Source organism: Macrobrachium nipponense, chromosome 44 (assembly GCF_015104395.2).
Source record: "Macrobrachium nipponense isolate FS-2020 chromosome 44, ASM1510439v2, whole genome shotgun sequence".
Lineage (NCBI taxonomy): Eukaryota > Metazoa > Arthropoda > Malacostraca > Decapoda > Palaemonidae > Macrobrachium > Macrobrachium nipponense.
In genome coordinates this window covers 30,838,406-30,855,552 of record NC_087221.1, presented here as the reverse complement: position 1 = coordinate 30,855,552, position 17,147 = coordinate 30,838,406, and the positions used below count along the sequence as shown (strand labels likewise).

Genomic DNA, 17,147 nt, shown 5'->3' with positions numbered 1-17,147 from the left:
GAGTATTTTATTCTCCTTCCCATTAGACCTAAGATAAAAAAAAGTATTTCATTGTTAGAAGGACCTGCGAATTGACTTGGTCCTCCCGAAAAATGAACGGACAGACAGAAGAAGTGCATTAAGGTATGGCTTTTGTTTTTCGCCGTATCATTTTCACGATGGCATTTCTCATTTTCCTTACCCATTCACAGCCTCTCTCTCTCTCTCTCTCTCTCTCTCTCTCTCTCTCATCTTGTCCTCTCTCTCTCTCTCTCTTCTCTCTCTCTTATCGTTTTATCACTTTCACAAAAGGCATTCTCATTTTCCTTTACAAATTCACAGATTAATTCTCTCTCTCACACACACATATACACACTTATCATTATATATCAATAAATATATATATATATATATATATATATATATATATATATATATATATATATATCGGGCAGATGGCAAACTAATTAAGCAGACCTGGAGAAATTATTGGAGTATCGCACGTATCGGAAAAACAAAAGGACGTATTAGACACAAAAGAGAGAGAGAGAGAGAGAGAGAGAGAGAGAGAGAGAGAGAGAGAGAGATTAACTGAATTAAAAACGCTCATGTTTTCTTCAGAAGCATATGGAGAGAGAGTATTGATTACCGACCGTGACATAATAAGCAATTAGTCCACGGACTGACTCCACTTCATTCAAAACGTGAATATTCATTTCCTAACGCACTGAGAAAATCAAGATGCTCTCTCTCTCTCTCTCTCTCTCTCTCTCTCTCTCTCTCTCGATAAATGTTTTCTGGAGAGAACAGCAAGAGGATTTTTTCTACAGTTAATCTCTCTCTCTCTCTCTCTCTCTCTCTCTCTCTCTCTGACTGTACATGTTTCTGAAGAGAACATAAATCTCTCTCTCTCTCTCTCTCTCTCTTCCTTAACCTAGTTGGCTGTCCAGGCGACAATTAATAACACTTCATGAAAGGCACAATCATCAGACTGCTCTTCAATATCCAATTAGCGGTGTCTGGCAACGGCTCTGGGAATCTTGAGAAGCTAAACGATGAAACGAGAATTCGTGCATATGGAAACGCGCGTAGGCAAGTTGTGAAGTCGGCGTTAATTCGTGTATTTCACGAGATTTTTTTTCCCCCAGAACGTCTTCACCGGCTTCTCGGAGAGAGAGAGAGAGAGAGAGAGAGAGAGAGAGAGAGAGAGAGAGAGAGAGAGAGAGAGAGATTTTAACTGAATGAAAAAGCCTCTTTATGGGAATGTAAAGACAGACAGAGAGAGAGAGAGAGAGGAGAGAGAGAGAGAGAGAGAGAGAGAGAGAGAGAGAGAGAGAGAGATTAACTGAATAAAAATTTCTGCTGTTTTCTTCAGAAACATGGGCAGAGAGAGAGAGAGAGAGAGAGAGAGAGTTGTTTCACAGCTTCAGTTATAGTAATCTAAAGAATGATACTACAAACATTATAAGCCTCGTTATGTACGGCGTCCTTTTCTGTAAGTGATAATCATGCCACTTTTCATAATACTATCTTTAATTAATAAATTACGGAAAATTCTACTCTGCACCAAATTCTTTTGCAACTCGATCATAATAAAGGTTTTATGATGTATTTTAACTATTTATCACACTGTACCAGGCTCTCTCTCTCTCTCTCTCTCTCTCTCTCTCTCTCTCTCTCTCTCCTAGACGAATTGCATGCACTGTGACCAATATGAGAGCAGGCCTGACGGAAATTACGACACGCACAGTGGAGGCCAAAATTGGGTCACACAAGATTAATTAACGATAGCAATATTGGCCACGAAATAGAATATAGGTTTAAGATAACAGAAATGAGATCAAGTCCAGCAAAACAATTTTTTACCAAGAAATAAGGAATAGGTTTCTTAGACATATGTAATTTGCTCTCTTACATATATGTCAAGGGTAGGGGGTGGGGGAGATTAATCAGAAGACGTTGTTTCGGGTTCAGTGGGTCGGGGGTTGTGGGGTTGTGTTGGTGGGGTGGGGGTGGGGCGTCTCCCAAAAACGTAAATAAACAACGCACCACAATGCGTAATGGGTTATGTATAAAATACTCCAGAGCCGTGCTTTTCTCTCTCTCTCTCTCTCTCTCTCTCTCTCTCTCTCTCTCAATACATAACTAGAAAATCTTGAAACTACATTAAATATTTCTTATTTTCCTCATCTAATCATTTACCCTAATAATTACATAATTACGATAACTCTATATAACTGAATCCCTGTTCAAATAACCTTGACGTCATTGATGGAAACAGCAACGTCCGCCTAATTACCCTTCAGAACATAATCATTCATTTAATTATTCACACGCGTTGCATCAATCAATCTTCGCGAGCAGATAGATCACTATTAAGTTGTATTTCGTAATGACCATGTTATAGAATCCAGTAAATTACAGTGTTTACACGTTCAATTCTGATAATCAAAGACTGGTAAATCATATAATTCATATGATGAATGGTTGATAAATTTTATAATTCATATGACAGACACACCACACACTTATTTCGCACTCGGATAAGCGTTAATAAAAATACATATTTACATAAATATATATATATATATATTATATATATATATATATATATAAATATGCATGCATGTATGTCTGCATGTATGTGCGTATATGACAACATGTATAAATATATACATGCATACATACATATGGTCATACATTTACATATATATTTTAAATAATTAATATATGTATACATATATATATATACTTAATATATATATATATATATATATATAATATCTATATACATACATACATATGTCTTACAATCACTGCATATCTGACATACCATACCGACAATCTCATCAAAGCTAAGCATGTAGACCAAAAATTACCTCCCTTTGCTCTAGGGAAGATTAATGATTAACTAAGTGAAATCAAACCACGTCTGTAAAGCCTATTATTTTTTTTTTTCATGTTACAATCGCTGTAAACACAGAAGCCTCACCTTGACAATCGCCCTCACCTGACAATCAAGACTTTAATATCATAACATCCTAATTTTTCGGCGACAAGAGAGAAGTCAAGGTCGCTTATCTTGCGCTGGACAGACACAGACACAGACACAGACAGACAGGCAGACACGGGACTCATCGACAAAGCCAACGCAAAACAATGAAATCGCTTTGTTTCGCCACCGTTTAAAACTACGATATTATGCAAAGCCGGCGCTCGCTTCCGGAGCCGACGGCTCAAAGGCAGAGAGACAAATATTTGGCGGCTTTTTGGGGTCGTTCTTTGCCCAGGTGGTTTACGAGTGTTATACCGCGTTACCTGTCAACAAAGACTGCTGATAACTCGTCAACACGTCCCGCTCGGATTCTTGTTTGCTCGGAAAAGGCCAATCACAGAGGGACAATGCTTTTATTCGACGCGCGAGGAACGAGCCTTTGGGGGCTTTCGAATCGAGCTCTTGCAGGGCAAACACTGCGGAAGGAGAAGCCAATGCTTTCTGGGGGCGCCTTCTTGATGAGCTGCCTCCTTCAGCTCCCTGAAGAAGGGACTCCTGCAGACCTATTTCATGGTTCCTTTCCGCATTTTAGGCGTCTCTGCGTTCCCGTTGTCAGTCTACATTATTGGTTCTCAATCAGGGGAATTTCAGTTTCAGCGGTGGGAAGTGGGGGGGAGGGGGGGAGTTTATGACCACATATTGGCAGGTTCAAACTGTCTCTAGGACCACACAAAACACAGTGTGCATCGGGTTTTTAGCATTGTATGCATACTATTTGGAATGAAGCTTTTCAGGCAAACAATTTTGGAAAAGTGGAGGGGGGAGGGATGGGAAATGGCATTCTGACGTATGGTGAAATGGTGCAGGGGCCAAAAAAGGTTAAGAACCACTGGTCTACACCTGCCAATTTTATTTGTAAGTTACATCTGTCGCAAACAAAACACTACGTCTTGCTTTTTTGGTTATGGTTAAAAGATCCTAAGCTGTATATTTAACTGTGTACTTGAAATTAAAATAAAATGTTTTCCAAAATCAAACGTTTTCATCTTGTATTCACAGAGTTCAAATTAAACTGCTAAAATAGGGTAGACTTGAGAATTCAATTTCAAAAATGGACTCAAATATTAGTTGATAACTAAGATTGGAGAGGTATTATTAGCTTTTCAAAGGTAATCCCTTATGTGGAAAAATACAAAAAATAAATAAAAAGTCTTTGGGGTTCCATTAACGTAATCAAACCGTATTTGTAAGGCAATATTTGTAATGCAATAAATGTAATACGGTAGCGGGAAAAAAAACTGACAATATACCAAGATATTCAATTTTAATATACAGAAATGTTGACGTTAGTCTCCAGGATGCTTTTAGAGGTTTTTTTTTAATCACATGGAAAAGCAATAATTGTTCCTGTTAATAAAGAGAAAGAATTATATGAATAGAGCAGAATATAGAATTCGGGAAAGAGGCCAAACGCTGGGTCCTATGAGGTCATACAGCGCTGAAAGGGAAATTGAGAGTAAAGAGGTTTGAAAGGAGTAACAGGAGATAAATCTCGCTGTTGCACTGTGCAACAATTGTTAGGAGAGGGTGGAAAGTAAGATGGAGAAGGCGAATATGAACAGAGATACAGTAAATGGAATGCAAAAAACCTCATGTAATGCCTATAGTGCACTGGATGAGATACGCTTCAGGAGCTACCCCCTGCGGGGTAAAAGGGCAAAAATTGTTCATGTAAAATAAAAAAAAAAAGGGTGGAAAGTTTTATCCTTTGTACAGTATAATTTTATAAGGAGCTACGTTTCTTTTAAGTAAACAAGACGTGATCCGACCTCTAGTTTACTCAGGTGCGTGTTCAAATCTACGGTCAAATAGAGCGTTGTTTCACCAACGAAAATTAAAAGAAACACGCTATATTTTATTAGAAATAATTATTCCGTACTAATTAACAGGCACATTATTTTTTACATTTTCATTCTAATAAAAAAATATAAATATCCTTCCCTAAAATTCCTGTATCTTGAAATAGCTTTTTCAGACCTTTTTAGGCTTTCCTAACCGACCCCCCCCCCCCCCCACAGAACAAAAATGACAAAGTAGTTTGTAGGCTTACTCCCCGAGTAAGTGAAAAAAAATATCGTAGTATATTTTAAACCTGGTTTCTCCTCCCATAATATGAAGGCAAGAAATATAATTTTTAAGAAGAGTCTTCCTTGCTCTAAAACATCAGCTTTAATTTCCCCGGAAAGTTTGAAACGTAAAACGCCAACGATGTATTCATCTCTAGAAGGTAAATGCAACGAAACATTAGGGGAGAAAAAGTTTGTGGGGTTATGAATTTAAAAATCAATCAATCAGTCACGCTCGTAAAGTTTGATTGCAATGCGCAATGTTTCAGTTTGAATCAGTCATAGCAATTCACACCGTATTTGTTTTTCTCTTAAGGTGAATCTTTTGTTTATTAACTTAAATCTTACTGGTGAAATATAAAGACTTCAGTTAATCAATACAACATACTGTGAAATGTCATACGTAATATATAATCGTTATCAGATTATTACGTACAATTTCCGAGACTGTTCTTCACTAACTGAAATATCTTAAAATTAATTTTTTTTCTTACTGGCGACATTTATATTCAGTTAATCGATAAATCAAATATTTTTCACAAACTGAATTATCTTAAAATTAACTTCTTTTTTTTTATCTTACTGGCGACATTTATAGACATTCAGTTAATCAATAAATCATATATTTTTCACAAACTGAATTACCTTAAAATTACCTTCTTCTTTTTTTATCTTACTGGCGACATTTATAGACATTCAATTAATCGATAAATCAAATATTTTTCACAAACTGAAATATCTTGAAATTTTTTTTTTATCTTACTGGCTACATTTATAGACATTCAGTTAATCGATAAATCAAACTGTAAAATGTTATACCCAATATATAAATCCTTAACAACTTATTACGTACAATAATTTCCTCTCAGACGACAACTGATTGTTAAGCCCTGTAGCGTTTTACTCTTTCATTCTGAGATATTTCTTTATTTTCGTCTCATAAAGGATATCAATGATGTCAATGAGTTTGTCCTCTTTAAGTGAAGATAACACTCTACATTTATAAGGACAGTTATGTTACCTTCCGGTAGCTGGAGTATTCACAACTGAAAAGGGATTGTTCAAATGAATATAATGCGTTATGGCGGATTTACTTATTTATCAAAATGTATTGTAACTGCAGGGAATACGTTCATCTTCTTTCCAATTCGCGTCGCATGACAATACATTTTGACATCAGCTTCAGATGTCTTTGCTTCGGATGAATTCTCATTACTCCAAATGTATACATTCAACTCAGTAATATGTGAGGATATTTTTCTATATTTTTTTAGATAATTAAGTTTATTTTTATATTCATTAGTTAAATAACATCCCCAGATCAACTGTTTTCCGAATTCTTCAACATCATCAGAGTTTTCTATTTTCGAGATCTTTGCTGAAAATGTTTTTATCTTTTTTTCAAGAAAAAAACTTTTTCAGCAAAGATCTGGGGAAAAAAACTCACTTGATGTTTAATAAAACACTAGTTAAATAACCAGCCTGAAATTAACTTTTTTTCCGAATTCTCCAGAGAAACAAAAACTTTTCCAGCAAAGGTCTAGAAAAAACCTCAGTTGAGGTTTAATAAAACGCACAAGAAAGACACATGGGCAGATGAATCATGAAAGGTTTTTTGGGGATCTTATGTGCGAAAACTGCATGGGACTGATTGACAATGATCGATATTTTGTAAGTTATCTGGCGTGACACTACTGAAACCACCTGGGAATGGGAAAGACTAATTTCCTAGGTGGAATATAATTATATGTCTACCTACTGCTGTTAAGGAATGACTTCATGGTCCAATAAGATAAGTATATCACCCATCTTGGACTGAGTTGCCAAATAAATACCTTTGGACTCAAACTGAATATCTTTGCAATTAAATACTTTTGGACTCAAAATGAAAACATTTGCAATTAAACAAGTTTGGATTCAAATTGAATATCTTTGCAATTAAATATTTTCGGACTAGCCATGAAACATTTGCAATTAAACAAGTTTGGACTCAAAATGAAAAGATATACAATTAAATACTTTTGAACTGAACATGAAAACATTTGTAACTAAATACCTTTGGATTCAACATGAAAACTTTTGCAAGTAAATAAGTTTAGACTCAAAATTAATGCCTTTGCAACTAAATACTTTTGGACTCAAAATGAAAACGTTTGCAATTAAATAAATTTGGACTCAAAATAAATACCTTTGCAATTAAATACTTTTGGACTCAAAATGAAAACATTTGCAATTAAATAAGTTTGGACTAAACATGAAAACTTTTGCAATTAAATTAGTTTGGACTCAAATTGAGTATCTTTGCAATTAAATACTTTCGGACTCACCGTGAAAACATTTGTAATTAAACAAGTTTGGGCTCAAAATGAAAAGATATACAATTAAATACTTTTGGACGGACTCAACATGAAAACATTTGCAATTAAATAAGTCTGGTCTCTAAATTAATACCTTTGCAATGAAATACCTTTGGACTTCAGATGAAACAGGAAGGGACAACAAAGGCACCTTTGGGCTCAAAATAAATGCCTCAGAAATTGAATACCTTCGCACTTCGAAAGGAAGAGAGAGGAGCAAAACCATTTCAATAAGAGATATAAAAGGCACAAAAGGCCATAAAAAGATTTCCGAGAACAAATGAACGATAAATGGCAAGGGCCTCCCAGACGATACAGTCTTACGCTAGATGACTGTTAATAGCGCCTTTCCGCTGCCTGAATGCCCACCAGTGACTGCCTCAATGGGCACCCTACGGTCCGAAGGTACCCGGCCGGTTGGTGGGTGGGGGGAGTTCAATTAGCTTCTACGGGAATACTCTACAATTCTGCCGTTTTCAAATACCAGATAGCGTCCAATTTCTGACTATTGGCGCCTCGTTTCATCCGTTGACACGGCGACACAATTATTACGAAATATCATCTACAGCTAGATAATATGAATGGAGGTACAGTAAAAAGAATGAACGGGGTCGCAGCTAGGGGCCAAAGGGACGCTGCAAAGAACCTTTTGTAATGTCTACAGTGCACCCAGTGAAGTGCAATATTGGCAGCCCGTATAGGGACAAGTTGTTTACATTTCTTTGCAAAAAATAATGATCACAGAGCTTATCTGAAAGATGATTTACTATAATCTGTAGACTGTAGTCTATAAAAGTCATCCTTTCTTTCCGTCTGTATCTATATCTATGTATATCTATAAATACTTTTGTATATATATATATATATATAAATATATATATATAAATATATATATATATATATTAAATTATTTCAAAGAGACACTAAAGTAGGGCACCGTCCATATTTCTCTACATAATGCTCACTATAAGGAAGGCTGACATTAGTCACAATCACATTCAAACGACTATCCACCTATGAAAAATAGTGAGGAATCCATTCCCTCAAGGTTATTCGAGGAATTTAAAATAACCTCGTGTTTTGAACAAACACTCACCTGGGACGACGGTCGAGAATGCCTTCCGGAAAATCAGGGGTATGAACGGCTTCCAAGTTGCCCTCAGGGTCTCCATCTCCGGTGCCCCGAACGACCGGCGCGCATGCGCGGTGACAAAAAAAAAAAAACTCGAATAGAACACTGCCCTTCGAGTGGGACTCGAAAATGCGGAAACAATTGTGACACACGTCCGTCCACCTGAGCATCACCTACTCATATGAATGGATGCTTCTGTTGCCTCTCTCTATCTCTCTCTCTCCCTCTCTCACTCACGGCCTTTCAAGCAAAGCGAAATAATGGCATCAAAGTTTATCTAAACGCTCAAAGTTCATAGTTCAAGTGCCTTCAGTGATCCGGGATCTAATGTCGTTATTGAGCGCGCTTGCGCCAAGATATAGTTTTTTTTACTTTTCTCACTTCAAAGCACGCTGCTACAATTTGTACGCAATCATGCTGCGAGTATGCCGGCGCGCGCGTGTGCCGCGGAAGACTGGATTATAGTAAACAGATGGCCGAGTTCAATACTCAACAGTGCTGACGGAAAGCGGAAGTCACCAATTACTTCGGCTGCATTCGAATTAGTCGGTCAGTAAGATATTACTACCATGTCTGGATATTTTTTCATTACTTTTCCTCTGTGGCTCTATTCATCACAATAAGGCTGTAATCAATGCAGAGAATAAATTAGCAATGTCAAAAAGAAAGAATGAAACACAGGGGTCCCTAAATATAAGTTAACATAGGTTTATATTAGGAAGATATTATCAAATGCAGGAAATATTCTTAAGAGTATCTATATTTATTATTACTTCCAACACAATGCAGCTCTTTTCTGCAAAAGAGCGAGATATTTTGTTATGAAGTAGAAATAAAGATTTTCTCTCTCTCTCTCTCTCTCTCTCTCTCTCTCTCTCTCTCTCTCTCTCTCTCTCTCTTTGCTACTCAATACGATTAATTGGTAGCTTATACTCTCGTAACCAATACAGTCGACCTTCTATCCTTCTCTCTTTTCTTTTATACGTTATTTAATTTCCGGAGAAAACAGCGACGCACCTGGTAGTTTCCTTTCAATTACGGGGCCGATAAGACTGACAACTTAATTCTATATACACGCATACAAACATACAGATACACGCGCGCACACACACATACAGATACACACGCGCGCACACACATACAGATACACACGCGCGCACACTCACATATACACACACACACACACACATATATATAATATATATATATATATATATATATATATAGATGTATGTAAGTATACATAGATATGTGTATGTGTATATATATATATATATATATATATATATATATATATATATATATATATAGATCTTTGAACATAACTCACTGGTTTTACAAAAAAAAAAAAAAAAATTTGGTCTGAGACAAGAATGGGGTAAGGTGTGTTTTTTGCTAATTTGGGTGTGCTGAATTCAATTTATAAATAGTTTTGCTCTATCACCTCTAGTTTTTGTCTGGCTTTTAAATAGTCTCATTTTAGTATAACAGAGAATATATGTGCACATTTCAAGAGTTGCAGCAGCTTATAACAGAAAAAACAGGATATATAACTAGAGGTGATGAGTAAAAACGGATTTCAAATTTGAATTCAGCACCCCCAAATTAAGTAAAAACGGGTATTTTTGTGCTTGCCTCAATTTCTTTGTAAACCAGTGATATAATTTATCGAGCACTTGGAATCCGAATAAAAAAAATATTATAATAAGTAAAATGAATAAAATGATAAAAAAACGCAACGCTCTAGTGATACCCATTTTCTAATTATAATAATAATTATAATACAATATAATTGCACTATAACATATTAGATCTTCTGCAATTATACTGTATTGCTCTTTATATATTATTACTAACCTTGCTAAATTTTAATTGGTAATCAGATGATAGTAATTCAAAACACTTTCTCTTTAGCATTTTACAGTTGCCACATAATAATAATAATAATAATAATAATAATAATAATAATAATAATATATTGGAAGGAGACCATCTTTCAAACAAGTCTTATTGAAAGATACGCTGATGCAGCAATCTTTCTTTAATAATAATATAATAAAAATAATAAATATAATAATAATAATAATAATATAATAATAATAATAATAATTTAACAGGCCAAGATAAAACACCATAAGACGCAAAACGACCAAATAAGTCAAACTTCTTAACAAATCACAGACAATACACAAAAGCTCTCTTTCTTGATTCCCGCCGGGAAAAAATGGGATAATCGGATAAATTATGGAAGGGAGATAGGAAAAGAGGTTGCAATGTTGATGCTGCAACACCCCATCTCGCTAATTAAAGCCATTAACTTCCTTGCAATATAAATCTAATAACACAGGATACCGATCCTGCGTCGGGGAGATGAGGGGAGGTGTCCGTGGTAGGACTAAGAAGAAGGAGGAGGAAGAAGGATGGAAGAAGAGTAAGGAGGCGAAGATGTTGTCCGAAGAAGAGGAGGAGGAGGAGGAGGAGGAGGAGGGGGAGGGGGAGGAGATGGTGTCCTAAGAAGAAGAAGAGGAAGAAGAAGTGGAAGGAGGTAGGAGGCGAAGATGTTGTCCAAGAAGAGGAGGAGGAGGAGGAGGAGGAGGAGGAGGAGGGGGATTGGGGGAGGAGATGGTGTCCTAAGAAGAAGAAGGAGAAGAAGAGAATGGAAGGAGGTAGTAGGAGGCGAAGTGTTTGTCCAAGCGAAGAAGAGGAGGAGAAGAAGAAATGGAAGGAGGGATGGAGGGGGCGAAAAGCTGTGCGCCTAAGAAGAAGAAGAGAAGAAGATGGAAGGAGGATAGGAGGCGAAGATGGTTGTCCGAAGAAGAGGAGGAGGAGGAGGAGGAGGAGGAGGGAGGAGGAGGAGGAGGAGGAGGGGAGGAGGGGGAGGGGGGGATGGTGTCCTAAGAAGAAGAAGGAAGAAGAAGAATGGAAGGAGGAGTAGGAGGCGAGAGTTTGTCCGAAGAAGAGGAGGAGGGGAGGGGAGGGAGGAGGAGGAGGAGGAGGAGGGGAGGAGGAGGAGGAGGGGAGGGGGAGGATGGTGGCTAAGAAGAAGAAGAGGGAAGAAGAATGGAAGGAGGATAGGAGGCGAAGAGTTGTCCGAAGAAGGAGGAGGAGGAGGAGGAGGAGGAGGAGGAGGAGGAGGAGGGGGGGGGGTAGATGTTGAGAAGAAGGGAAAAGAATGGAAGGAGATGGTTGTCCGAAGAAGAGGAGAGGAGGAGGAAGATGGAGGAGGAGAGGAGGGGGCGAAGATGGTTGTCCGATAAGAGGAGGAGAGGAGGGAGGATGGTAGGAGGAAGGGGATAAGGAATGGAGGATGGAGGTGGGATGGGTTAGGAGGGGATGGTTGTCCTAGAAGAAGAAGAGGAGAAGAAGAAGGAAGGGGAGGTATGGGAAGGCCGATGATGTTGTCCGAAGAATAAGTTGGAATTAATGTAATAGGAGAAGCACAAGAAGGAGGTAGGGGTGGAGGATGGAGGAGGAGGAGGAGGGGGAGGGTGGAGGGGATGGTGGTCCTAAGAAGAATAAGAGAAGAAAGATGAAGAAGAGGAGTAGGAGGCGAGATGTTTGTCCGTAAAGAGGAGGAGGAGGAGGAGGGAGGAGGAGGGGGAGGAGGGGGAAGGGGGAGGAGATGGTGTCCTCAGGAAGAATAGGGAAGGAAGAAGAATGAAGGAGGGTAGGAGGTTGCTAAGATGTTGGTCCGAAGAAGAGGAATGAAGTAAGGAGGATGGAGGAAGGTGGAGGGGGAAAGGAAGAATGGTCCTAAGAAGAAGAGGAGGAAGAAGAAAGAATGGAAGGAGGAGTAGGAGGCGAAGGTTGTTCCCGAGAAGAGGGGGGAGGAGAGGATGGATGCAGGAGGAAGGAGGAGGTGGAGGGGGATGGATATGGTGTCCTAATGACGAAGAGGAAGCCGAAGAAGAATATTGAAGATGGAGTATGAGGCGAAGATGTTGTCCTGTCCCGAAGAAGAAGAGGAAGAAGGAAGAAAGGTCGGTCGGGGAGGGAGGAGGAGGTGAGGAGGATGGTGTCCTAAGATAAATAAGAGGAGAGGGGGAGGGGGAATGAAGTCAGGGAGGGTAGGAGGGGGCGGGGGAAGATGTTGTCCCGAGAAGAGGAATGGTGTGTAAGTAAGAGGAAGGGAGGAGGGAGGAGGAGGAGGGGAGGCGAATAAGGCGGGAAGTGGAGGAATAATGGTGTCTAAGGGAAGAAGAAGAGGAATAGAGAATGGAAGGAGGAGTGGAGGCGAAGGAGGAGGAGGAGGAGGAGGAGGAGGAGGAGGAGAGGAGGAGGAGGGGGAGGAGATGGTGTCCTAAGAAGAAGACGAGGAAGAAGAAGAAGAATGGAAGGAGGAGTTAGGCGAGGCGAAGATGTGTCCGAAGAAGAGGAGGAGGAGAGGAGGAGAGGAGGAGGAGGGGCGGAGGGGAGGAGATTGTGTGTCCTCAAGAAGGAAGAAGAGGAAGAGAAGAATGGAAGGAGGAGTAGGAGGCGAAGATGTTGTCCGAAGAAGAGGAGGAGGAGGAGGAGGCGTATGAGGAGGAGGAGGAGGGGTGAGGGGGAGGAGATGGTGTCATAAGAAGAAGAAGAGGAAGAGAAGAATGGGAAGGGAGGAAGTAGGACGGCGAAGCTGTTGTCCGAAGAAGAGGAGGAGGGAGGAGGAGGAAGGAGGAGGGCAGGAAGTGAGGAGAGGGGGGAGTGGATGGTGTTCCTAAGAAGAAGAGGAAGAAGAAGGAATGGAAAGGAGGCGTAGGATGCGAAGATGTTGTCCGAAGAAGAAGAGGAGGGAGGAGGAGAGGAGGAGAGGAGGGGGGGGAGGAGGGAGGAGCTGGTGTCCTAAGGAAGAAGAGGAAGAAGAAGAATGAAGGAGGAGTAGGAGTGCGAAGATGTTGTCCGAAGAAAGAGGAGGCAGGAGGAGGAGGAGGAGAGGAGGAGGAAGGAGGAGGGGGAGGGGGGAGGAGATGGTGTCCTAAGAAGAAGAAAGAGGAAGAAGAAGAATGAAGGAGGAGAGTAGGAGGCGAAGATTGTTTCCGAAGAAGGAGGGAGGAGGAGGAGGAGGGAGGAGGAGGAGGAGGAGGGGGAGGGGGGAGGAGATGGTGTCCTACGAAGAAGAGGAAGAAGAAGATGGAAGGAGGAGTGGATGCGAAGATGTTGTCCGAAGAGAAGGGAGGTAGAGGAGGAGGAGGAGGAGGAGGAGGAGGAGGAGGAGGGGGAGGGGAGGAGATGGTGTCCTAAGAAGAAGAATGAGAAGAAGAAGAATGGAAGGAGGAGTAGGAGGCGAAGATGTTGTCCGAAGAAGAGGAGGAGGAGGAGGAGGAGGGGAGGAGGAGGAGGAGGGAGGGGGAAGGAGATGGTGTCCTAAGAAGAAGAGGGAAGGAAGAAGAATGGAACGGAGGAGTAGAGGCGAAAGATGTTGTCCGAAGAAGAAGAGGGGAGGAGGAGGAGGAGGCGGAGGAGAGGAGAGGAGGAGGAGGAGGAGGAGGAGGGGGAGGGGGAGCAGATGGTTCCTAAGAAGAAGAGGCAAGAAGAGAATGAAGGAGGAGTAGGAGGCGAAGATGTTGTCCGAAGATAGAGGAGGAGTGGAGGAGGCAGGAGGAGGAGGAGGGGAGTGGAGGAGAATGGTTTCCTAAGAAGAAGAAGAGGAGAGGAGGAATGGAAGAGGAGTCGGAGGTGCAAGATTTTGTCCGAAAACACTCACTAATAGATGAGGAGTAGGAGAGGAGGAGTTCGGAGGAGGAGTAGTAGGAGGCGAAGATGTTGTCCGAAGAAGAAGAGGAGGAGGAGGAGGAGGAGGAGGAGGGAGGGGAGGAGGAGGGGGGGGAGGGGGAGGAGAGGTGTTCCTAAGAAGAAGAGGAAGAAAGAAGAATGGAAGGAGGAGGTAGGGAGGCGAAGGATGGTTGTCCGAAGGGGAGGAAAGGAGGAGGAGGAGGAGGAGGAGGAGGAGGGGCGGAGGGGAGGAGGAGGGAGGAGGGGAGGGGGAGGAGATGGTTTTCCTAAGAAGAAGAAGGAAGGAAGAAGAAGAATGGAAAGGTAGGAGTAGGAGGCGAACGGATGTTGTCCGAAGAAGAAGAGGAGGAGGAGGAGGGAGGGGAGGAGGGAGGAGGAGGAGGGGGAGGGGGAGGGGATGGAGATGGTGTCCTAAGAAGAAGGGAAGAAGGAAGAATGGAAGGAGAGTAGGAAGGCGCAGGATTGTTGTCCGCAAGGAAGGCGAAGGATAGGTTGGTGGAGGAGGAGGAGGAGGAGGAGGAGCGAAGGGGGAAGGGGAGGAAGGATGGGTCCTGAAGGAAGGAAGGAAGGGAGGCAGGAAGGGGAAGGACTGGGGGAAGGGGAGGAGTAGGAAGGCGAAGATGGTGTCCGAATAAGAAGGAAGGGGAAGGAGGAAGGAAGGAAGAAAAGGAAGGCGGAGGAGGAGTGAGGGGGAGGAGATGGTCCTAAGAAGAAGAGGAAGAAGAAGAATGGAAGGAAGGATTAGGAGCGAAGATGTTTGTTTCCCGAAAAAGAAGAAGGAGGCGGAGGAGGAGGAGGAGGAGGAGGAGGCGATGGAGGGAGGGGGAGGGAAGGGGGGGAGATGGGTGTTCCTAAGAAGAAGAGGAAGAAGAAGAATGGAAAAAAGGGAGAGTAGGAGGCGAAAAAAAAGATGTTGTCCGGAAGGAGGAAGTGGAGGAGGAGGCGGAAAGGAGGAGGAGGAGGAGGAGGAGGGGGAGGGGAGGAGATGGTTTTGTCCTAAGAAGAAGGAAGAGGAAGGAAGAAGGAATGGAAGGAGGAGGGTAGGAGGCCGAAGATGTTGTCCGAAGGAAGGGGGAGGGGGAGGGGAGGAGGGAGGAGGAAGGAGGAGGAGGAGAGGATGGCGAGGAGGGGGAGGGGGAGGAGATGGTGTCTACGAAGAAGAAGAGGAAGAAGAAAGAATGGAAGGAGAGTAGGAGGGCCGAAGATGTTTGTAACGAAGAAGAGGGAAGGAGGAGAGAGGAGGAGGAGGAGAGTTGGGAAGGGAAGGAATGATGGTGTCTAAGGAAAGAAGAGGAAGAAGAATACAGGAAGGAGGAGTAAGGAGTCGAAGATGTTGTCCGAAAAGAAGGAGGAGGAGGAGGGAGGAGGAGGAGGAGGAGGAGGAGGGGGAGGGGGAGGAGGAGATAGATGGTGTCCTAAGAAGAAGAGGAAGAAGAAGAATGGAAGGAGGAGTAAGGAGGCGAAGATGTTGTCCGAAAAAAGAGGAGGAGGAGGAGGAGGAGGAGGACGGGAGGAGGAGATGAATGTCCTAATAAGAATAATAATAAGAAGAAGAAGAAGAAGAAGGAAGAAGAAGAAGAAGAATCAGAGTAGGAATAGGAGGGGGGGGGGAGATGGTGTGGACACCGAAGAAGAAGAAGAAGAAGGAGGAGGAGGAGGAGGAGGAGGAGGAGGAGGAGGAGGAGGAGGAGGAGGGTGCTTAACAAATCGTACCCCGTAAGTTTCGTCTCTGAAATTTATGACTCAAGACTACTAAAAAAAAAAAAGTAAGATGCAGCTCTTAATGAACAAACTTGTCCATTTCACGGTTCGTAGCCTGTAAACATCTTCGTGTTTCCTTACGTTAGTGAATGCAAAATAAACACGATACACATTCAACGCGTTTGCGGAGGAGGAAAAACAAGGACCACTGGCCCCCTTTCAACCGACCCCCCCCAAAGGGAGGCGGGAGGGATGGGGGGCGGGGGGAGAATAATGGGCCGTCTAAGCAAGCGGTGCCGCGTAAACATAGAAACATCTTACGAAAAATGATGCCGGCCAAAGCAGGCAAATACATACTTGACCCAAGGAAGATCTTGGTAAATGTCCTCCTCCCCCTCTCCCTCCTCCTCCTCCTCCTCCACCTCCTATTCCCCCTCCTCCTGCTCCTCCACCACCTCCTCCCCACCCCCTACCCTATCACTCCTCCTCCTCCTCCTCATCATCATATTCCTTCACCTCCTCCTCCCCCTCCTCTTAATTCTCATTCGCGCAAATGTCAATTAAACTGAGCTTGACACCGCACGCACGCCTGCACATCTGAGTGCGTTCAAGCAATCACGAATCATAAACTGTCCAAAATTGAAAGCACTTCAGACAAACTCATAACAAGAAGAAGAAGAACTAACGCAAGTCTCTCTCTCGGTCGTCTGCTCAAGCATGCGGATCGTTATGTCAATATGTGCACTCACTGACTATCTGTTTATCTATATATCTATCTTTACACACACACACACACACACACACACACACACATATATATATATATATATATATATATATATATATATATATATATATATATATATATATATATATATATAAGCTAAAGGAATTATTATTAAGCAAAATTTCCGAGCATATTTGCATATTCTGACACCAACTCAAGGCCAAATCTGATACAAAATTTAATTTCAGTGGCAGCAATATTAAATTAAAGCTTTTCAAAAACTAAATGCCCCAAAAACAGATTATTTACAAGCCGTTAATTCAGTCTTTACATTCCTGTGGTGTTATCAACGAATTCTATGCGATTGCTCTTTATAATTAATAGAATATTCAGCAATGTTATGTTTTACTGCATCTTC

The 17,147-nt window shown here is 41.6% G+C and overlaps 1 protein-coding gene across 5 annotated transcripts in view; it reads right to left on the bottom strand.

The window, feature by feature from the left end:
• LOC135204142 (EGFR adapter protein-like) overlaps positions 1–17,147 on the bottom strand; it is a gene marked incomplete in the record, with an annotated part of 933,128 nt that overhangs the window by 861,745 nt on the left and 54,236 nt on the right. For 2 of the 5 annotated variants that reach the window (XM_064234150.1, XM_064234153.1), the window contains 1 exon segment: positions 8,554–8,744. In XM_064234150.1, coding sequence (XP_064090220.1) covers positions 8,554–8,629 — 76 coding nt within the window. 5 annotated transcript variants of the gene reach the window in all.